We start from the raw sequence: 24,637 nt of genomic DNA, 5'->3' as shown, positions 1-24,637 counted from the left end.
CATGAAGCCTCCATATAGTGACAGTTCTCTGCCCCCTTCACTGCCGTGAGTGCCGTCACGCGACCGCAGCTCACTTTTGCTTGCCTCGTAGCTGCCCGTGTTTTTTTTAAATTTATTTTTAGCTACCCGTGTTTTAACTACTGTAAATTTGATAGTATGTTGTCAGTCACAGGTAGTCCCGAGTCTGTTGAGAAAAGTAGTACACTAAACCATGCTCGCTAGATTTGTGTGGTGTTTTGTCTGTTTGAGCAGCATTTGATAGGCTCCACATTAACAAATATGTGACAAAGTCATTTCCTTCCATTTTTTGACTCGTTCACCGCATTACTGGAAAGTCAAGTTAGCAGCAAGCTAGGTCAGGAACCGGAGGACCGAGTCACTGAACGGGAAGTGACATAACTCAGTCTTGCCCCCTTGCGTGCACGCTGGCTGCTTATTGGTTACACGTGGAAGTGAGTGACAGACGCCCTGATTCTGTTTCCGCTCCCTCCCCTGCCCGTGATGAGGCTGGCGTCTGATTGGTCGTGTGCGATGTCAGAAGACGCTGCAGCTTGCTCAACGCCCTCCCACGCAGGGAATAAGCCCTAACTTCATAGAACGAATCAGTGCAGATGGTGATTAGTTCGGTCTCGTTCACCCAAACAATTCGTTCAAAAAGAACGAATCGTTCGCGACCGATACAACACTAGTGTGCTTACGTTTGTGATGGTCAGAGTTGCGGAGCTGCAATAAACGTTGACTCAACTGAGTTCAAGAAACTAAATTCTGTGCTTTATGAAGAGTGAAAAAAAGCTGAATTTAACACAGATGAAATCATTCGGCCGATTAGAGTGAAGTATTACCGAAACAAAATGGTGACGTCACGTACCGTAATGGTCGGCAACAGGGTCATAAAAATCCGGTCATAATCTATTTTTACCCGTCACTTAAATTTTTAAAATGATGATAATGACATTGTGGTGACCGTTTGTTTGGCATAATTCACCTTGTGTGTCGATTTGGCCGAGCGCGTTAGTGGCTACGACACAGTCACGTGACAGAGACACTTAAGAGCCGCGCGCGTTCCGGCTTGAATAGAGTTCACAGAAAGAAGCAGAGCTACAGCGGCTGGACACAGCAATTCGAGCTAACAAGACTCTTAACATTGCATACCGCTTCAACATATTCAATAGTATTTAGTTTTCATTCATTTTAAATGAATATTCTGTCCGAACAAGCTTAACAGAGAATCCACACCGTGCCATCAGACATCAAGCAGATGAATATGTAACTTTTTCTCCGCAGTGACAAAAACAGCTGACTGTGGCCCCAGTAGGTAAGGCCACATATGGAACAATGAAATTAACAGTTCACCTGCTGTGGCCTGAACGGAGTCTTACACCTTCCTCCTAGTGCGCATGGACTTGAATTGCGTGCCCGCTTGTGCAGTCCCTGTTTTTTCACCTCTTTTATCAACACCATCGTCGTTTTGGGGCTTTTTGAAGAAACTTCGGACACTCAGTTGCCTTGACATTTTTCAGAGTAAGGCCAACAACGTCATGCATCAAGAGAGACAATAGATAATTAATATGCTCAAAGATGTTGACAATGCTTATATTAATTTGGCTAAAGGAGCCTTTATAAGGTCAAGGGCAAAGTGGCTTGAATCAGGTGAAAAGAATTCTGGGTACTTTTTTGCTTTAGAGAAATGAAATAGGATAAGAAATACTATTTCAGCCCTTAGGATTAATGACGTTATAATCACTGATCACCTGATAATCTCACAATATGTTGAATCATTTTATTCCAATATATATAAATCAAATTGTAATGCTCAAGCTTGCAATACGTTTATTGAGAATGTTAAATTATTTACTCCTAATATTTCAGAACACTTTAAACAAAGCTGTGAACAGCACTTGACCCAAAATGAAGTTATGAGACCACTCTCGCTATGAAAAAGGGGAAAGCATCAGGTGCGGATGGCTTATCGGTGGAATTCTATTAATTCTTCTGGGATACTATTGGAGATCATTTATTTGAAATGTTCAGGGAATGTTTGATTAAAAAGGAAATGTCCACGAGTATGAAACAAGACATAATAACTTTAATACCTAAACCTGACAAGGATCACTTATTAGTAGAGAATTGGAGACCAATTACATTGTTAAACGTGGATTATAAGATTCTGTCCTCAATATTTGCTAAAAGGTTAAAAAGTGGTCTTAATGAGATTATAAGTGAAAACCAAACTGGGTTTATGGCTCATCGACATATCAGCTCAAATGTTAGACTTGTTTTAGATTTACTGGAATACTCTGAAAATATAGAAACTGATTCACTTATGGTATTTCTTGATTTTTATAAAGCCTTCGATACAGTGAAACATTACTTTTTGTTCCAAGCTCTTCGAACATTTGGTTTCGGAGAAAATTTTGTTTCAACTATTGAAATGTTTTACACTGGTATTGATAGTTGTGTTTTGTAATATCCAGCCACAACTAGGAGATTTCCTGTCCTCAGATCTGTAAGACAGGGTTGTCCAATTTCCCCATTTTTATTTCTGATTGCAGTGGAATTACTTTCGTTAAGTATTTTACGTAATCCTTGTATTAGGGGGTTGTCCATTTTTGGTAAGGAGATCAAAATGACTCAACTAGCTGATGATACGGTGTTATTTCTAGAAGATAAACAACAGATTGGATATGCCATTTCTCAAATAGATGAGTTTTCAATTGCCTCAGGATTGAAACTTAATAAGTCTAAGTGTGAAATCTTATGTCTGTATCAAAATGACGTGAAAACTTTGCATGATATGCCTGTTAAGGAGTGTGTTCGGTACCTTGGGATTCATGTCTGTAAGAATGCTAAGGAGCATCAACAATTTAACTTCTCCCACAGACTACAAAGAACTAAAACAATACTCAATATGTGGCTTCAAAGGGACTTATCTATTTTAGGGAGGGTTCTCTTAACGAAAGCTGAAGGTGTTTCCAGGTTTGTCTATCCAACGCAACGAAGTCTTAGATTCTACTTGCAAAGCAATTAATAAAATGCTGGTTGATTTTGTTTGGAAGAATAAGCACCATCATCTCAAAAGAACTCTGCTTTCTGGTTCCAGGACTGAAGGTGGACTTGAACTCTTGGACTTTATGGACTTGAATTATACTTTTAAAGTCAAATGGTTAAAAAAATGCTTAAAAGCACCAAATTCCATCTGGTATTTCATCCCGAATAATATTTTTAACAAGGTTGGAGGTCTTCGATTTCTGTTGCCATGTAATTACAAGGTCTCGAAACTTCCTGTTAAAATGTCAGGTTTTTATCAACAAGCCTTGTTGTCTTGGAAGTTATGTCACTCTCACAATTTTTCTCCACACAAATGTATTATCTGGAATAATGAGTATATAACAAAAAGGAACAAATCGCTCTTCATACAAAATTGGATTGATAAAAACTATTATATACTTGAAAGATTTATTTAAAGCTGATGGACAGCTTCTTTCTTATGAAGAATTTCTAATAGAAAAGGGATTTCCCATTAAGTTTAAAGAATTTCATTCTGTGTTTGACTCCGTCCCCAGTGGAATATTAGAACTAATGAAAGAGTACACAGGACAGAATGACCTAGCTGACAATGAGATCCTTTATTTAAATAATATAGATCTTTTAAGCAAGAAATGTACAAATAAACATATAAGGGAATCATTCTATAGTAAGAGGAGAATTGTACCTCGTGGGAAATTCTTTTGGAATGCACAGTTTGATAATATAAAATGGAGGGAGGCGTGGCTTGTTCCTTTTAAATTGTTTGTTTCCAACAAAGTACGGGAATTGCACTTGAAAATTTTACATAATATATACCCGACTAACGTGTACTTGTCTCGTTTTAAGGATATTGACAACAACTGTACATTTTGTATGACTGAACCTGAAAGCGTGACTCATTTGTTTTATGGTTGCCCCATTAGTGTAAAGTTTTGGACAGATCTTCAGAAATATATTTTATGTCAAACTAAACAAAACATTGACTTGACAGGAAAAGCGATCATTACTGTATTTGAATCCAAAGATAAAAACATATTTACTGTATTAAATCTTTATATATTGCTAGGGAAATTTCATATTCATAAATCTAAATTTCAAAAAGTAAATCCGAACTTTAAGATTTTTTTGGTTGAATTTGAATCATATTTCACATCACTTAATATGATACAAAATAATGAATGCAAGTCTACTATAGAAGCTCATGCAAAATTGTTTAGTACTTAATTTCCTCTTGAGTTATTTTTATTTATTTATTTATTTTTTTTTTGTATGTCTTGTGATGTAAATATATTGAGATGGTTGTATTCTATGTGAACTAGTTGTTTTGTATTATTTGTTATTTGTATGTAGTGTAGTGTTCAATTAAGAAAAGAAAAAAAAGTAGATAAATGCGCAAAAAAAAAAAAAAAAAATTAATATGCTCACTCGCCACCCTGTGGTCTGGGGTGTGAATTGCAACCTGTCAAAATGACAGGTGGACTTCAGTTTTTTCCATCACCGTTTTAAAAAATCGGTAAACGACGGAAAATATTCGGTTAACGCGACCCCTGATATACATATATACACACACACACACATAAATACGTCTATATATATTTTCCGCCATATACTGTATATATGAAAAATGAAAGCATTTTTTTTCGGGGGAGACAAAAATATAAGGCTGAGCTATGAATACATTCTCCTTGTATTATTTTTGAAATGTATTATTTATTTATTTTTCTTCATTCAGTCATTTTTCCATGCCGCTTTTCCTCACGAGGGTCGTGGAGGTGCTGGAGCCTATTCCAGCTAACTACGGGCAGGAGGCAGGGTACACCCTGAACTGGTTGTCAGCCAATCGTAGGGCACAATGAGACATACAACCATTCACGCACACACTCATACCTACGGACAATTTAGAGTGTTCAATCAGCCTACCACGCATGTTTTTGGGATTTGGGAGGAAACCGGAGTTCCCGGAGAAAACCCACGCAGGCACGGGGAGAACACGCAGGAAGGCCAGAGCCCGGGATTAAACCCTTGATCTCAGAACTGTGAGGCGGACGTGCTAACCACTCAGCCATCGTACCGCCAAATATTATTATTTAATTTTAATTGATATACTGTATACTGAATTAATTTCCTTTGTTGACTTTTATTTTTTAGATGTATAAATAAATAAAAATGTAAATAAATGGTCTTCCATCGTTCACCTCAAAATTGTCAAAATTCATTTTTTCAATATTTGTTTAATTTTAGGATTTGCTTATTTTCAGCTGTATTTTTCATCTGTTTCATCTTTCGTATTTTTTTTTATTGATACTATTTTTATGGACTATATTTGTTAAATCAATCTTTCCAATTCCAGAGCGTTGTGTAAAAATCCCGTTATTCTGCAACGTGGCCAGCAAATAGCGCACTTACATTCCACTCTGTATTTCTCCATCTCTTGTACTTCAGCGATGCTCTCCCGTAAATCGCTAACGAATCGCGTGCGGTCTTGCTGACTTGGGGCCAAGAAAACGATGAGAACTTTTCTCTCCCCGCCCAAAACTGCCGAGGTCAGGCGGATGGCGTGAGGATAGTCTTAGAGAAGGAGAGAAGAAGAGTGAGGCGAAACGAGGGCGCAAATGCTTCACATGCCAAAAAAAAAAGTTTCTTACAGGAGTTCTGGAACATGTGAACTTGCATCTCCACCAGAGGGAAAGAGTGTCTAAAACTGTATGTCACTGAGCTTTTCTTCTTCTGAAAGATTTTGGTCACCTAATGAGGACAGGGAAGGAGCTGTCAGATGTTTGCTCCTGATTGATGAATTGCGGGATGTCTTGCATTTGGCCGACATTAGACAGTAGCATTTTGGACACCAAAAAAAAAAAACATAGAAATATGCATAATCTGATAATGAAATTCAATAGTTGCGTTCAGCACTCCAATTATAAAAGTTAATAGAACTATGTATTTTTATCTAAAATACCTATCAATCACAGTGTCGTATAATCTGATAATGCACGCAAAAGTAGCATTTAGTACTTATTACAATATTAAAACATGTATTTGAATTTAAACTACCTATTAATCACGTGAGATTAATCGCAGTGTCATGAAAGCTGGTAATGAATTCGAAGGTAGCATTGAGCACACCTATTACAAAAGTCAGTAGAACTGTGTATCATAATTCAAAATACCGATGAACTCATTCACTCCCAGCCATTTTCACCGGTGCAGCCCCCTTCGCTGCCGTTTTACTGGATTTTGACTGATTTTGCAAGGCCCACAGAAAATTCTGTTCTATTGCTATAGAAATATGGAACCCACCAAAAGAAAGATTAGACTCTCTTCTTTCAGCAGGAAAAAGGTAAATTCATATCTTTTTCCATTCTTTGGAAATCACCGTTAGAAAATAGCTTAGTTTGAGCAATTTTCCAATATCTGATTAAAAAACGGAGAAATTGAGCTTTTTGTGAAAGCATACATTTCAAACATAACTTTGACTTTAACACAGCTATTTTTTGCTCCCAAACATCTGAATAATGTTTTCGTTTTATAAAATAACAGAAACAACGCCACAAATAGAGCTTTTGATAGCAAAGTACCAATTTATTTACACATAACTAACTGAGCGATGACGCCGTTGTGGCAGCGACAGCCGGGCTAAAGTTTTCCCTCATCGCCGCCTGTCTCATAAAGATGGATTTTTTTGAGTATTTCTGTTGTGGTGACCAGTGCCTTGTGGCAGACTTCGCCTGGGGAACTTGTGTTCCTGGGGGGGAAATGGTTTGGCCGTGCGCGTTCCCGTACGGGACACTGGAGGGTGCGGGGGACATGAGCAGCCGAGCACGGCGGCGAGGGCTCTGCTCGATGAGCAGCACAGACTTAACGGCATTGTCCGCTGCACTGGTGGTCCCGGTCGTTCTGCTCGGTCGTCCCGCGCCTGGCATCCCGGGCATCCCCCCGGTTGTTCCGTCGCCTGGCATCCTGGACGTCCATTCGGTCGTCTTACACCGGCGCCGCGGCCGTGCGGCCCGGCCGTTCGTTCCGTTGAATCGGGTTGCGGGTTTTACCAAATATGCTACTGCCCTCCAGTGGCCAGTTTTATTACTTTAAAATGGATTTTCAGCTTTGTGCTTTGGAGCTAAGTTGAATCAGAACCCGGAGATGTCTCTTGTGAAAAAAAACGTAAAAGACGTATGATGAATCCCATTGTTCTATAATTTGATGATGAATTCAAAAGTAGCATTGGGCACACCTATTATAAAATCAAATATAAAATAAAACGTGTATTCGACCTATCCATCATGTGAGATTAACTGAAATTAATCGCATTGTCATACATTATGATAAAGAATTCAAAATTAGCATTGAGTACACTTATTGTACAGTGGATCACAAAAGTGAGTACACCCCTCGCATTTCTGCAAATATTTAAGTATATCTTTTCATTGGACAACACTGACAAAATGACACTTTGACACAATGAAAAGTAGTCTGTGTGCAGCTTATGTAACAGAGTAAATTTATTTCCCCCTCAAAATAACTCAAAATATAGCCATTAAAATCTAAACCCCTGGCAACAAAAGTTACTACACCCCTTAGAAACTGCATCCCTAAATGTCCACATTGAGTACTGCTTGTAATTTTCCCTCCAAAATGGCATGTGACTCGTTAGTGTTACTGGGTCCAGGTGTGCATAGGGAGCAGGTGTGTTCAAATTTGTTGTGCAGCTCTCACACTCTCTCATATTGGTCACTGAAAGTTCCAACATGGCACCACATGGCAATGGTGTTTTGGATCATTGTCTTGTTGCAGCATCCCTCCTCTTTTTTTAGCTTCAACTGTCTGACAGAAGGCCTCAGGTTGTCCTGAAAAACATACTGATAAACTTTTGAATTCATTCTTCTATTAATGACTGCAAGTTGTCCAGCCCCTGAGGTAGCAAAACAGCCCCAAATCATGATACTCCCTCCACCATGCTTCACGGTGGGGATGAGGTGTTGATGTTGGTGAGCTGTTCCATTTTTCCTCCACACATGATGTTGTGTGTTACTCCCAAACTTTGATGATGAAACTTTGGTTTCATCTGTCCACAAAATATTTGGCTAAACTTCTGAGGAGTGTCCAAGTGCCTTTTTGCGAACATTTAACGAGCAAAAATGTTTTTTTTTTTTTGTTTTTTTTTAAAAGACAGCAGTGGCTTCCTCCATGGAGTCCTCCCATGAACACCATTCTTGGCCATAGTTTTACATATACTGTAGTTGATGTGTGCACAGAGATACTGGACTGTGTCTGAGATTTCTGTAAGTCTTTAGCAGACACTCTAGGGTTCTTTTTTTACCTCTCTGAGTATTCTGCGCTGAACTCTTGGCATCATCTCAGGTGGACTCCTTGGGAAATAAGCAACTGTGCCAAACTCTCTCCATTTGTAGACAACTTCTCTGACTGTCGATTGATGAACATCCAGACTTTTAGAGATGGTTTTGTATCCTTTCCCAGCTTTATACAAGTCAACAATCCTTGATCGCAGGATCTCAGACAGCCCTTTTGAATGAGCCATGATGAACATCAGACAATGCTTCTCATCAAGACAATTCTTACCAGGTGTGTGTTTCATAGTGGGCAGGGCAGCTTTAAACCACTCATCAGTGATTGGGCACACATCTGACTGAAATAGTTTGGTAAAAATTGATTTCAATTGCTCTTTAAGTCTCCTTAGGCAGGGGGTTTACTTACTTTTTCTCCCCTTCCGTCAATGTTTGCATGCTATCCTCATTAAAATATGAAAACATATAAATATTTGGGTGGCTTTAGTTAAAGCAGACAGTTTTTTTCACCTGTGTGATTTTGACAAAGATCAGATCACATTTGATGGTGATTTTATGCAGAAATGTGAGAAATTACAAAAGGTTTAGATACTTTTTCATACCACTGTAGATGGTATTTACATGAGGTTAGCCTTGATGTCGAGAGTGGCTTGGGAGCTGTGTCGCCGTAATGGGAAAGATGTAAATTTGGGACCCATCATCAGTAGTGTTCCAATGAGTCATAGGGTTTTCGGCCTTTATATCACTAGGCACTCTCATCGATGGTGACCAGCGACAGGTTGATCATGCCTGCGCTTGTGTCCCATACCCAATTAGCAGTGTTGTTAATAACGGCGTTAGAGTATAACGGTGTTACAAACTGCGTTATTTTTTTCAGCTTTTTTTTCAGCACTTTTCGTCATTGCTTGTGGTGTCACTCGTAGATTTTTTTTCTTTCATTTTTTTCGTTTGCAAATGCTGTTAACCATCGATTTTTAATGTTTGAAGTGTGACCTCTTAACCGCAAGTTTGCGTTTTGGAGAAGGACTGCCAATGTTTTATAGCAGGCTAAAGTAGGTTGTCTTTTTCCCCCATTAGTCTCAATGTAGCAATGCTAACGTTTACAGTGTTTAATATACATGTGTTTCCTTATTTTGTATGTCTCAACTGTAATTCTACGGCGTGTTATCTCATATGTCATCTACACGCACGCACAAATGTATGCATGCACGCACTTTTTTCATTTTTGGATTTGATTAAAAAAAACAACGGAAACAAACAGTAAATATTCTCTTCATGTTATTTATTTTAAAATGAAAAAAAAAGAAAAAATATTCGCTATTTCAATGTAAATTTGACATTAATTTTATCTTAGTGAAAAACATTGAAGTCAGTACACGTGATTGACTTTGTTTTGGGTCAGATCTGATCCCATTCAATAGAATGGGATCAGAATTCAATAGCCCCCCCCATAACACCATTGCCCTAAGCCAACATTTGCAAGGTGAAGAGGAAAAGAAAATGTCACCTTACCACTAAAAGGTCATTGAAGAGAAAGACCTCACGCTGATGGAGGCCAATTCTTTGCGGTCTGTTGGTATCGGGCACCTCGTACAGCTGGCAGCAACATACCAGCCTGCGATGGGGGAGGGACAGCACCTAACAACACAAATGCCACGTCAACTTAAAAGAAATATTCAACTAAAACTTAACCAACAATCATGAATGGATGAATAATGATTAAAACTACAAGAACTTCTGCAGGTCACTTCCTGAGGTATTTAAAGGTCCCTTCTTATTATTTTGAGGCATTTACAGGTCACTTCCTGTTGATTTTGGGTCACTTCCTATTAGGTTTAGGGTATTAACAGGTCACCTCCTGTTTATTTAGCTTCAATTCCAGGTCGCAAGTTTGATCACCTTACTTCTTGAAGCTCGCGCTGGTGGACACCAATTGCTCTAGGTCTTTTGGTATTGTTTCTAGGTGACTTCCGACTGATTTAGGCTCACTTCCTATTTATTTTCAGGCATTTACATGTTAATTCTCGATGATTCTGGGTCACTTCCTGTTGATTTTGGAGCGTTTATGGGTCACATACTGTTAATATCCAGCCCCTTCCTGCTTACTTTGGGGCATTTACAGGTCACTTTCTGTTGGTTTTGGGTCGCTTCCTGTTAATTTTGCACATTTACAGGTCACTCCTTGTTGATTTTAGGTCACTTACTGTTGATTTTGGGGCAATACTTGGTCACTTCCTGGTCATTTTGGCTCACTTCCTGTTGATTTAGCTTCTATTCCAAGCCATTTCAGTTGGTTTAGCTGCAATTCCAGATCACTTCCTGATGATTTTGGGTCTCTTTCCATTCATGTTAGGACATTTAGGGGTCACTTCCTAATATTTTCAGGTCACTTCCTGTTGATTAGCTTTGATTCCCTGTCACTTCTTGTTGATTTTGGCTCACATCCTGTTTAACTTTTCAAATTTACAAGCCACTCCCTGTTGATTTTAAGTCACTTCCTGTTGATTTTGGGGCATTCTTTGGTCACGTCGTGATCATTTCAAGTCACTCTCTTTAGATTAAGTTTCCATTCCAGAACTTTCCTCTTGATTTTGCTTCGATTCCTGGTCACTTCCTGTTGATTTTGGGTTACTTCCTGTTAATTTTGTACCTTTACAGGTCACTCCCTATTGATTCTAAGTCAATTCCTGTTGATTTTGGGGGCAATCCTAGGTCATTTCCTGATCATCAACTCTTGTTGATTTAGCTTCTATTCCGGGCTATTTCTTGTTGATTTAGCTTCAATTCATGGTCACTTCCTATTGATATTGGGCCGTTTCCTGTTAATTTTAGGGCATTTACAGGTCACTTTCTAATAATTACAGGCCCTGTTCAATTAGCTTTGATTCCCACTGACTTTCTATTGATTTTGAGCATTTCATTTCTTGCTGATTTTTTAACCCACTTCCTGCTGATTTGGGGGCATTCCTAGGTCTTGTCCTAATCATTTCGGGTCACTTCCTGTTGATTGAGTTTCAATTCCAAGCTACTTCATGTTGCTATAGCCTCAAATTCCATGTCACTTCTTGTTGATTTTGGGTGATATACTGTTAACGATGGGGCACTTCCAGGACACTTGCTATTGACTTTGGGTCACTTTCTATTGGTTTTGGTGAATTTTTTTGGTCATCATTTCGAAGACTTCCTGTTTATTTTGCTTCAATGCAAGGTCACTTCCTGTCGATTTCAGTTCCTGGAACAAGTTAACACGAAAAAGGTCAAAATATCCTCCATCCAGGTGATTTGCGATGCTCACAGGCTTCTTGCCGACAAGAACTCTCTCCACCGCCTGCACTTGTGACACATGATCATCGTTGGTCCTCAGCTCCCATTTCTGGATCCTCTGGTAGATCCCAACCAGAAGGTCCCTTGGAATATCCTGACCGTTATCCACACCTGGGGAGAGGAAAACACAACAACGTCAACAAAAACATGGCGCAACGGTGCTTGTTGTTGCATCACCTCTTAGATTCTTGATAAAATCCTCCAGCTTCATCTTCCTCTCCGCTTTGACGTTGGGGCTGTACATGTCGGTGTTGAGAAGAATGATAGCGAAGGCCAAGATGAAGATGGTGTCCGGGTTCTGGAACTGCCGAACCAGAAGCGGATTGCACACGCAGTATCTCTGACTGCGCGGCAGATGCGCAACGTTAGTTCGACCAGCCGTAGCGTCGCCATCCCCGAGAACACTGACCTGAAGGCCTCGACGAGACGTTCCACTTTTTGTGCTTCTCCTTGAACTTTAATCTGAGCTTGGAACTTCCTCAAGGCGTCGTCCAGGTCCATTCCAGAGAAGTCCATCTCATCCACCAAACAGCTGAAACGGAGAAGACGGAGGCTCTTTGCGTGTCGACCAAAAGCAAGAAGTTGAACGTGATGGGACCTACTCGAGAACGTCCTTGTTGAATTGCTTCTGCCTGTTCCCCAAGAACTCTCCGATCATCTGCCTGCTCAGACCTTTCCTCTCCAGGATGAAACGGGCGATTCCGACCGGAGTGTCTGATACAAAGCCTCGTTCAATCAGGTACTGAATCCCTTTCTCAGGCTTCCTTGCGTGACAAGAAACAGGAGTCAACAACAGGTACATATAAGAAAATGGCATTTACATTGCATTGACGCCCATGTACCCCATGTATGTCGATTCTATTGATGCCAATTTACTTGGATTCCATTGACGTATATGTAAGTCGATGCCATTGACGTCCATGTACGTCCAAATTTCCCATTCATTTTCAATTACATTTACATTGCACTGACGACCATGTACACAGATGCCATTGATGGCTACAGTGGTATGAAAAAGTATCTGAACCTTTTGGATTTTCTCACATTTCTGCATAAAATCACCATCAAATGTGATCTTCTCTTTGTCAAAATCAGACAGATGAACATACAGTGTCTGCTTTAACAAAAACCACCCAAACATTTATCGGTTTTCATATTTAATGAGATTAGCATGCAAACAATGACAGAAGGGGGAAAAATATGTAAGTGAACCCTCTGCCTAAGGAGACTTAAAGAGTAATTGAAACCAATTTTTATCAAACATTTTAAGTACCAATCACTCATGAGTGGTTTAAAGCTGCCCTGCCCACTATAAAACACACACCTGGTAAGAAATGTCTTAATGAGAATCATTGTCTGATGTGCATCATGGCTCGGTCAAAAGACCTGCGATTAAGGATTGTTGATATGTATAAAGCTGGGAGAGGATACAAAACCATCTCTGTAAGTCTGGATGTTCATCAATCAACAGTCAAAGAAGTTGTCTACAAATGGAGAGAGTTTGGCACTGTTGCTTCTCTCCCAAGGAGTGGCCGTCCACCAAAGATTACGCTAAGAGTTCAGCGCAGAATACTCAGAGAGACAAAAAAGAACCCTAGAGTGTCTGCTAAAGACTTACGGAAATCACTGACACAGTCCAGTATCTCTGTGCACACATCAACTATATGTAAAACTATGTCCAAGAATGGTGTTCGTGGGAGGACTCCACGGAGAAAAACACTGTTGTCTAAAAAACATTGTTGCTCGTTTAATGTTCGCAAAAAGGCACTTGGACACTCCAGAGAAGTTTTGGCCAAAATTTTGTGGGCTGATAAAACCAAAGTTGAATTGTTTTGAGAGTAACACACAAGGTTATGTGTTGAGGAAAAATGGAACAGCTCACAAACATCAACACCTCATTCCCACCGTGAAGCATGGTGGAGGGAGCATCATGATTTGGGGTTGTTTTGCTACCTCAGGGCCTGGACAACTTGGAATCATTAATGGGAGAATAGGAATAGGATGTTTTGCAGGAAAACCTGAGGCCGTCTGTCAGACAGTTGAAGCTAAAAAGAGGATGGATGCTGCAACAAGACAATAATCCAAAACGCAGAAGTAAATCAACTTCAGAATGGTTTCAGAAGAACAAAATACATGTTCTGGAGTGGCCAAGTCAAAGTCCAGACTTGAACCCCATTGAGATGCTGTGGCATAACTTAAAGACAGCGATTCATGCCAGACATCCCAGGAATCTGACTGAACAACAATAGTTTTGTTGAGAAGAATCGGGCAAGATTAGTCCTGATCGATGTGCCATACTGATTTGCAGCTACAGGAAGCGTCTGGTTGAAGTTATTGCTGCCAAAAGGAGGGCACAAAATATTAAATGTGATGGTTCACTTGCTTATTTTTCCCCCTTCTGTCATTGTTTGCATGCTATCCTCATTAAACATGAAAACCTGGTGGTGGTGGTTTTAGTTAAAGCAGACAGTTTTTTTTTTAATCTGTCTGATTTTGAAAAAGATCAGACCACATTTGATGGTAATTTTATGCAGAAATGTGAGAAATTCCAAAAGGTTCAGAAACATTTTCATACCAATGTATGTATGTTGATTATATTGATGCCAATGTACTTGGATTCCATTCTATGTATGTCCAAATTTCACATTCATTTTCAAGAGCATTTACATTACATTGACCTGATATGACCAGGACATGTCCCTGAAATGTCCCCAAATCAACCTTGATGGGGTTAAGATCTGTATCTCCCCAGAGCAAAGTCCCATAGTAATATCTCCAGAAATTTCAGTTTCTAGTCATTCATTCAAAATGAGCGTTTTTTCGTGTCCCATCATTTTTGAGGGGAATTCTAAATCAGACTGCTTAGGACAGCTATGCTTTGGGCCAAGGACGTCATCTGTTGAATATGGTATGCCCGGTTGTGGCTCTGTTGTACAATTAGCGTCTTTAGTGGGACAAACTGAAACTCCGCTCACCATTTTGGCAGTGCTCTCCGGCATTTCATGGTCCACATCTTCAATCCTTGGTTCTCGCTCAGTAGTTGTTGTCGCTTTTGAAAGCTTAGGTTTGAAAATAATTACATCTTTTTTCTTCTATCCTGAGGTGGTTTTGGCTTAGCAAAGCAAATGACTGTCTCGAAGCTGCTCGTCACATGATCTGTTCGAAAATGAATTTTGACCCATTATAAAAAATTTTTTTTTTTTTAAATTGTTCATTCCATTCATTTTTGTTGTTTGTTTTGTAAACAACATTTTACCGGCAAAGTCTTAATTTTAAATTTCTACATTATAAAGTCAATTACATGATGTCCCTCCCGCCCTTTAATCTCTGCGTATGGTTTTGGTGCACTTTTGATCAGCTTTTGAGCCATTTCAGAGTCATATGTTCATTTTGGGTCAGTTCTTGTTGATTTTGTGGAATTTTGTGGTGACTTCTTGTTGATCTTGAGTCACTTCCTGTTCATTTGAACTTTAAAAATATATCATAGTATTTAACCGAATGCCCTATGAAGGGTTAAACAGTGACACTAGTTTAATACGATATCGATTATAGGCGAGAGCATGTCTATAACATTTTGGAATGATTGCAATCGTCATATTGATATATTGTACCTGTTGATAATACGACAGATCCTGAAATGTGCCCCCAAATGGACAGATTCTTACTTGTTGAAGAGATTGAGGCCGATGCGGTATTGGCGTCTCTGCACCACGTCGCTATTGAAAGGCGGTGAGTCCCAGCTGTGCCGACTCTCCCTCTGATAGGTTTGCTTCCCTAGAGGGGGCAGCGGTTCTTGGAGGCTGTCTTGCGACGAGGAACCCGAGCTGCAGTTGACAGTTTCGTTGGAGTTGCTGCTGGAGTTGAGAGAGTCATTGTCTCCGTCCGAGCAGCACTGTTGCTCTGAACCCCCCCCGGAGGGCGGAGCCGCTGACGAGGAGGACGATGGAGGGGCCGCGGGGGGGTTCTGGGGCAACGGAGATGGCGAGGGACCGTCCGGGTACTGGTGCCGGTGGACAGAGTGGTGGTGGTGGCGCTGGTGGTGCGTGGCCACTCGTTGGGGAACGTGCGCCGGAATGACCCTGCCGGCGGCCCGGATCTGACCCTGGGCTCGTGCGTCGGTGGACTGTTTGAGGGTTCCCTGAGGAGAGCCGGCCCCCGCCCCGGATTCCCGCTCGTAGACCGGCTGCCTGCTTAGAGAGCCCCGATCGGAACGGTCGCTCATGTCAACTGAGCTGTCGCTGGGCGGTTCAATGGTGAGGAGGGGTAGATGCGCCCCCCTCAGACGGTAGTCCCTACACTCTGTGCACGGGGTACTGCGCCGGCTGTTACTGCTGCCCCCTCCTTCTGTGTCCCTGCTGTCTTCACGAACTCCCGCGCCCCCGCCGGGGCCCCAGTATTCTGTGTCGGTGCTGCTAGGCGCCCGGTCCGGAGAGAGTGGGGAGCATGGCGCCCCATCATCCATGTAGAGTGTGACATCGCTGTAGGAAGTTGCCGTGCTGTCTCCGTGCATGCTGAGCCCCCCGCCGACACCCCGGGCTCGCTCGCTCGAACTGCGTTGAGAGGACGGGTCGCCACCCCTGCCCCATAAACACTCCCCGAAATCTTCAACTGGACCACCGCCTTCTCGGGAGTCGTCGCGACCTGCGCGGCAGGTCAGAGCGTCGTCGATTGAGTCGGCTAGGGACTTGACCTGAGTGCAGAGGTGGGTAGAGTAGAGTAGCCAAAAGTTGTACTCGCGTAAAAGCAATGTTACTTCAAAATAATGTAGTATAAGTATGAAGTACGGTGTGGTAAAACTACTCGACGACTGACCTGTTTGGAGAAGGTATCCTCCAAGCGGGAGAAGTCTCCCGGGCGGTGGGGGTCAGGGGAATGTGGGGGTCCGATAGCCACGCTGTGGGTGAAGTTGGTCTGCGTCTGTGCCTGCTGCTGAGGCTGGCGCTCGTCAAAAGAGTACTGAAGCCTCATGTTGGAGAGGATGATGCGACGCGTCATGCGGCTCTCGGAGGCGGAGCTTCGGAGCCGTTCAAAGTTCTTGTTCATGCGGTACTGCCTGAAGGCTGTCTGGATGATCCTGGCCGCCCTCCGACTCACGAAAGAGCCCCCGTACTTTCGCTCCAAAATTTCCACCTGCAAAGAGAAGATGGATAGTTTGGATGACTTGGTTACTTTGCTCAGCCAGTTATTGACAAAAAAGCGTACCATTCTACCAAAATTAGAAAAAAAAAATCCCCATTCATTTTCAACAGCACATTCAACTCTAACGTAAACATTTCCATTCAATTCAATCCGGAGCTGAAAAAAAAAAATCTCAATTGGTGGTCATTATTTTTGACCAAAAAAAAAACAACAACCTTCCTTTAATTGTACCCAAATTAAAAGGACGTGGACTAAAGAGTACAGGAATTGACCCAGGAATAGCCCAAAATCATCAGAAAGTTACCTTTATATGCCCCAAAGCCAAAAGTAACTGGGGGTGAGCCAATTTCAACAAAAACTGAGCAGGAAATGTCCAAAACTCAACAGGAAATTATAAAAGGTAAAAAAGAAGTGACCCAGAAATGCTCTAAAATCAACATGTAATCTTCCAAAGTCAACAAGAAGTGACCAAGAAATGCCTGAAAATCAACAGGAAGTGACCAATGAACAGAAAGTGACCCATAAATGCTCGAAAATCAAAATGAAGTGGCTAATAAACAGGAAGTGACCCAGAGATGCTCGAAAATCAACAGGAAATTATCCAAAGTCAACCAGAAGTGACCTGGAAATGCCTGAAAATCATCAGGAAGTGACCCAGAAATGCTCGAAAATCCACATGAAGTGGCTAATGAACAGGAAGTGACCCAGAAATGCTCTAAAATAAACAGGGAGTGACTAATAAACGGGAAGTGACCCAGAAATGTGCTAAAACCAAAGGAAAATTATCCAAAGTCAACAAGACGTGACCTGGAAATGCATGAAAATCAACAGGAAGTGACCAATAGACTGGAAGTGAACCAGAAATGCTCCAAAATCAAGAGGAAATCATCCAAAGCTAACAAGAAGTTACCTTGAAATGCCTGAAAAATCAACAGGAAGTTATCCAGAAATATTCTAAAATCAACATGACGTGGCTAATGAACAGGAAGTGACCCAGAAATGCTCTAAAACCAACAGGAAATTATGCAAAGTCAACAAGACCTGACCTGTCAATGCCTGAAAATCAACAGGAAGTGACCCAGAAATGCTCGAAAATTTGCATGAAGTGGCTAATGAACAGGAAGTGAGCCAGAAATGCTCTAAAATCAACAAGAGATCTTCAAAAGTCAACCAGAAGTGACTAGGAAATGCCTAAAAATCAACAGGAAGTGACGTAGAAATACTCGAAAATCAACAGGACATATTCCAAAGTCAACAAGAAGTGACCTGGAAATGCCTGAAACTCAACAGGAAGTGACACAGAAATGCTCGAAAATCAACAGGAAATGATCCAAATTGTAAAGGAAGCGGCCTAGAATCAACAGGAGGTTTCTCTTGACTAGCCTATAATGAACTAGGATGTGACCCAAAATGAAGTCGTTGCCTGCTATTCACAACGATAGACGTCCGATTCATTTAAATTTTGAGGACTGGCTTTGTATCCTCATTTTTGAGTACCATTGACGGTGTTAGATGTCTGATGTACCAAACATAACCCAAAAAGAACAGGAAGTGACCTTAAATCTACAGGAAGTGAACCATAGAGCAAAGCAGTTTCAATTGCGTTCCGTAACTAAAGTTGGTTACCTTCTTATCCTGCAGATCTGTGGAGAGTTCATAACTGTCAGAGAGCGCTTTGCATCTTTTGTTCTCTTCCTCCTCCTGCTTGCGAAGGGCGAGGCTGGCGGGACGGTGGCGCGATCGCAAGGCCCAGGCCAAGTCGGCCGAAGAGCAGGTGGGCGGGGCCCTGGAGGCGGGGGACGGGGCAACGGAGGCAGGGGCCGGCCGGCGGGCGCCAGACTCCCCCGGAAACTGGGATTCCACCTCCGCACTGGAGAAGAAAGGGTGGATCGATTTGTCAACGCTACAAAAAGCATCTAAATCCGTGCGAAGGTGGCGGCCCTGGGGCCAGAACTGGCCCGTTGCTTCATTTTGTGTGGCCCGCAAAAGTGCATGGAACTTGTGTTTTTCGCTAAAATAAAGTTAATATCCAATTTCCACTGTCCAAAAATGGGGAAAATATTTATATTTAATAACAAAATAAATTATTGGAGAAAAAAAACAAATACAGGTAGTCCCCGGTTTACGAACAAGTTCCGTTCCTGCGCTGGCGATGTAACCCGCATTGCCATGTAAGTCGGAATTAACCCTTTCAATACCTCAAAAAACCCTCTAAATTAAAAAAAAAAAAAAAAAAAACTATTCAAAAACATGGATTATACATCACTGTACTGTCCTCGCCAATACGTTGGAGCTAAGTCCTCGCTAGGCAGCGAGCTAAGCTCCGAAATGACAATTTCAGACATCCGTGTGGTATGCTGGCATTATTCAGCTGCTCATGACATCAACACTTGCAGAATGGAACTAAAATAAAATGAAATTAAATCAGTCTCATCTTCAAGAACACCAATTCAGATTTACATTCAAACAAGTAGCTGCTGATACAGCAATAATAAACGAATAGCATTTATCAGTTAGCGTCCACACATTATCAAAAACAATTACATAAACTCGCCTCAAGTATTCGGCCACAATTGGCTCGTCCATACATGCCCTCGCTTCCTGTTTTACGGTTCCTGCGCTAAAATAAAAGCATGCATCACAAAACAAAAGTCAATATTTAAAAAAAACAAGATGCAGGTGTCGTAAAGTCGAAATCGTGTAAGGCGGGTCTGTCGTAACCTGGGGACTACCTGCCAATAGTGCTGCCACAATTAATTGATCAACTCGAGTAATTCGATTAGAAAAGAGCTTCGAATCAAATTTTGCTGCTTCGAGTAGTCGTTTAAAGTGGCATTGTAATGGTTTGTTTTGAAAGTGTTTGCAATTAGTTTTATTGATTTGGGTGGATACACTGCCCTCTAGTGTAGTTGTTTTACATCTTCTAAAATGGATTCTGCAATTGATTCTGCAACGCATTAAATGTTCTTAATCCTGATTACTCGATTATTCACTCGATTATTACTGTAATTTTCGCCCTATAAGGCGCACCTGACTATAAGCCGCCACCCACCAAATTTGACACGAAAACAGCATTTGTTCATACATAAACCACACTGGACTAAAAGCCGCAGCTGTCTTCATTGTATTATGGGATATTGACACCACAAGGTATCAACCGGTAACACTTGATTTGACAGCGGCATCATAAGACTGTCAAAAGACCGAATGAACAGCCATGATTGCTTCAAGAGGCTTCATTTGGCCATCAATGTTTTTTGCGGGGAGACAGTAAACCACTGCTGCCATCCTATCATGCATTGCAGCGCTACAGATGTATATAACAAATCAAATTCATGTTCTGTGCTAATGATTTTTTCAGTGTCCGTTCTTGTTGTTTCATTAATTGCTAGTTATGGAATTTACAAACACTTTATTTGACAGCGACGCCATAAGACGGTCAAAAGACCATCATAATTATGACACGACACTGCCATGAGCATCATTGAGTGCTTATGACACATGTCATTTTATGTCATCTGGCAAATTATCTCACTTTTGAATGGATGTAAAAGATCCGAGCTGGACATAAATAGAGATAGTGGCATAATTTGCCGGATGACACTTGATGACATCTGTCATAAGCATTCATTAATGCCCATGACAGTGTCATGTCATTAGCTGCAGCCCAACCTGTATATAAAAAAAAAAAATCCACAGTTTACAACAATTTAACTGCTCAAATGATTCTCAATGCACTTTATTTATTATTGTTTATTTTTTTAATGTTTGCGTGTTTGTGTATTTTTTTGTTTCGTTTTGTTTTCACATGGGTTTTGTGGTGAAAAATGTAGAAATGTTTTATACAGCAATGATTATTGTTAATGTCAAAAAGTATAAATAAAATTGTAAAAAAAAAAAAAAAAAAAAAAAACAAATAAAAAACTTATTCTTTTACATCTACCGTATTTTTTGGACTATAAGCAACTACTTTTTTCTCGGAATTTCTGCCCAGAGGCTTTTATAAGGAAACGGCTTTTTATTATTATTACTTTTTTTACAAACGAGCTTCATATTTTCTTGTTATAAATAACAAAAAAATGATAATTAGATATATCGTAAAAGAATGGCTTTCCAATTTTGCCATGCCATAGCTCTCTGCTGCTACACTAGCATAGAAAAAGCATATAAAGCTTGCCAGAAGCTCTTCAGACTTACTCAAAACTCAGGATTTTATAGATGAATATGGTTCCATCTGATACAATATGCTTCTACAAAAGAAAAATGTCAAATTGATGGACATCCACAATTTGCTACGACAAGAGAACGCGATGCTAGCGTTGATTACCGTTATTTTTGCACTATAAGGCGCAACTGACTAAGCCCCCACCAAACAAATTTGACACAAAAACAGCATTTGTTCATAGATAAGCCGCACTTATCACTGTATTATGGGATTTTTACACCAAAAGATATTAACTGGTAACACTTTATTTGATAGCAGCATCATACGACTGTCATAAGACCAAATGAACCATCAAGAAGCTTTGAACCAATGGGCTGCAAAGCTTTGGCCATCACTGCTCCCTAGGGGGAGACATTCCACCTCTGCTGCCACTGTTGTTGTCCAACATGTCTTCTAGCATGCATTGCAGCGCTACAGATGTAAATAACAATCAAAATTCATGTTCTGTGCTAATTATTTCTGCAGTTACTGTTCCAGTTGTTTCATTAAATGCTAGTTATAGTATTTGGTAACACTTTATTTGACAGTGGCGCCGTAAGACAATCATAATTATGACATGACACTGTCATGAGCAATGAAGGATGCTTATAAAAGATGTCATTTAGTGTTATCCAGCAAATTATCTCACTTTTGAATCGATCTAAAAGATCCTAGCTGGACATAAATGGAGTTGGTGACATAATTTGCCGAGTGACACTTTATGACATCTTTCATAAGCATTCAGTAACGCCCATGATCGTGTCATGTCATAATTATGACAGTCTTATGACGCCGCTGTCAAATAAAGTGTTACCTGTAATAAACAAATAAGCCACACTGGACTATAAGCCGCAGGATTCGAAATGAAGGAAAAATGTAGCGACTTATAGTCCGAAAATTATGGTAGCTGTTTTCAACTGGCAATCAGAGGACTTTATTGCCATAGTATGCTACAACCGTTTTAAGAGGATTTCATCCACTTCAAGTTTAGAAGACAAGGTAAAGTGGATTAAATAGCTTTCTACATATAGTGACCTGTTTTTTAAAGTTAGTTTGTTTTGAAGCATTCAGACAGCACGAGTTGGTGACGTTGATGTGTGTTTATCTGGCTAATAAAATTTTTGATCAATCAAATATTTCTATGAAACATCTATGTAAATATCCAATGTTAAGATATGGACACCCGGGGCTATCTGTTACGGCATATATGTGGATTTATTTATGAAATTTTGTGAAATTTAGCCGGTGCGGCTTATAATCAGGTGCGCTTTATAGTCCAGAAATTACGGTGTATTATTTTGTATTAAATATATCACTTTTATATTTATTAATCAATCAAATTATTATTATTTTTTATTACAATTTTGTTATGTTATACAGTACTATATTATAAAAAATATATAATATATATAATTAGCTATTAAAGTATATATAATATGTAATATCAAAATTAGATATTATATATATCTAATTTTATATACAAAAAATAAATAAAATTGTAAAAAAAATATATATATTACTGTTTTTACTGTGTTTCAATATTACAGTGCCTTGCAAAAGTATTCAGCCCCCTTGAATCTTGCAACCTTTCGCCACATTTCAGGCTTCAAACATAAAGATATGAAATTTAATTTTTTTGTCAAGAATCAACAACAAGTGGGACACAATCGTGAAGTGGAACAACATTTATTGGATAATTTAAACTTTTTTAACAAATAAAAAACTGAAAAGTGGGGCGTGCAATATTATTCGGCCCCTTTACTTTCAGTGCAGCAAACTCACTCCAGAAGTTCAGTGAGGATCTCTGAATGATCCAATGTTGTTCTAAATGACCGATGATGATAAATAGAATCCACCTGTGTGTAATCAAGTCTCCGTATAAATGCACCTGCTCTGTGATAGTCTCAGGGTTCTGTTTAAAGTGCAGAGAGCATTATGAAAACCATGGAACACACCAGGCAGGTCCGAGATACTGTTGTGGAGAAGTTTAAAGCCGGATTTGGATACAAAAAGATTTCCCAAGCTTTAAACATCTCAAGGAGCACTGTGCAAGCCATCATATTGAAATGGAAGGAGCATCAGATCACTGCAAATCTACCAAGACCCGGCCGTCCTTCCAAACTGAAGGACGGCCGGGTCTTGGTAGATTTGAAAACTGATCAGAGATGCAGCCAAGAGGCCCATGATCACTCTGGATGAACTGCAGAGATCTACAGCTGAGGTGGGAGAGTCTGTCCATAGGACAACAATCAGTCGTACACTGCACAAATCTGGCCTTTATGGAAGAGTGGCAAGAAGAAAGCCATTTCTCAAAGATATCCATAAAAAGTCTCGTTTAAAGTTTGCCACAAGCCACCTGGGAGACACACCAAACATGTGGAAGAAGGTGCTCTGGTCAGATGAAACCAAAATTGAACTTTTTGGCCACAATGCAAAACGATATGTTTGGCGTAAAAGCAACACAGCTCATCACCCTGAACACACCATCCCCACTGTCAAACATCATGGTTTGGGCCTGCTTTTCTTCAGCAGGGACAGGGAAGATGGTTAAAATTGACGGGAAGATGGATGCAGCCAAATACAGGAACATTCTGGAAGAAAACCTGTTAGTATCTGCACAAGACCTGAGACTGGGACGGAGATTTATCTTCCAACAGGACAATGATCCAAAACATAAAGCCAAATCTACAATGGAATGGTTCAAAAATAAACGTATCCAGGTGTTAGAATGGCCAAGTCAAAGTCCAGACCTGAATCCAATCGAGAATCTTTGGAAAGAGCTGAAGACTGCTGTTCACAAACACTCTCCATCCAACCTCACTGAGCTCGAGCTGTTTTGCAAGGAAGAATGGGCAAGAATGTCAGTCTCTCGATGTGCAAAACTGATAGAAACATACCCCAAGCGACTTGCAGCTGTAATTGGAGCAAAAGGTGGCGCTACAAAGTATTAACGCAAGGGGGCCAAATAATATTGCACGCCCCACTTTTCAGTTTTTTATTTGTTAAAAAAGTTTAAATTATCCAATAAATTTTGTTCCACTTCACGATTGTGTCCCACTTGTTGTTGATTCTTGACAAAAAATTTAAATTTTATATCTTTATGTTTGAAGCCTGAAATGTGGCGAAAGGTTGCAAGGTTCAAGGGGGCCGAATACTTTTGCAAGGCACTGTAAGTATATATTTAAGATTATTATGTTTTCCTCATTTTTTTTTTTTTTTTTAAATTAAAATCCAAAATCCAAAAATAAAAAACAATGTTTACAGACTTGTTAATTCAAAAGAAAGTTGAAGTATATAACCCCTTCCTGTTCGCTGCGTTGCCATAATAAGCAAGGTATGTTGAATGATCACAATGGGAGTATGTCATACTCTCAATGTGAAACATTAAATCTGTTCAGACCAACCGGACACTTAGAGTTCCATTCTCCGTGTCAAACAGCTGAACAGGACAGGTTTAAAAAAAAAAAAAAAAAAAAAAAAGAAATTTGCAGTCAATATCAGAAGGATAATAATATAATACAATGAGAAAATAATATACTAAGTAAGCACATTTGTACTTAAAATTAAGTAATCTTACGGAGACCCTAAAGGGACTTTGACAGAAATAAAATACATTTAAACCATGAACAAGCGAACCTTTGCT

General features: G+C 40.2%; 1 protein-coding gene across 1 annotated transcript in view; it reads right to left on the bottom strand.

Moving 5' to 3' along the window:
* iqsec2b (IQ motif and Sec7 domain ArfGEF 2b) overlaps positions 1–24,637 on the bottom strand; it is a 119,378-nt gene that overhangs the window by 18,722 nt on the left and 76,019 nt on the right. The window contains exons 2-11 of the mRNA XM_057821980.1: positions 18,417–18,660; positions 16,464–16,781; positions 15,317–16,341; positions 12,254–12,415; positions 12,061–12,183; positions 11,829–11,995; positions 11,623–11,762; positions 9,840–9,965; positions 5,673–5,772; positions 5,434–5,595 (exon numbers count right to left, since the gene is read on the bottom strand). Coding sequence (XP_057677963.1) covers positions 5,434–5,595; positions 5,673–5,772; positions 9,840–9,965; positions 11,623–11,762; positions 11,829–11,995; positions 12,061–12,183; positions 12,254–12,415; positions 15,317–16,341; positions 16,464–16,781; positions 18,417–18,660 — 2,567 coding nt within the window. The remainder of the gene's footprint in view (positions 1–5,433; positions 5,596–5,672; positions 5,773–9,839; positions 9,966–11,622; positions 11,763–11,828; positions 11,996–12,060; positions 12,184–12,253; positions 12,416–15,316; positions 16,342–16,463; positions 16,782–18,416; positions 18,661–24,637) is intronic.

The sequence above is a fragment of the Corythoichthys intestinalis genome, chromosome 2 (assembly GCF_030265065.1).
Source record: "Corythoichthys intestinalis isolate RoL2023-P3 chromosome 2, ASM3026506v1, whole genome shotgun sequence".
Classification (NCBI taxonomy): Eukaryota; Metazoa; Chordata; class Actinopteri; order Syngnathiformes; family Syngnathidae; genus Corythoichthys; species Corythoichthys intestinalis.
The sequence above is the reverse complement of the archived record's forward strand: the minus strand, read 5'-3'. Positions and strand labels throughout refer to the sequence as shown.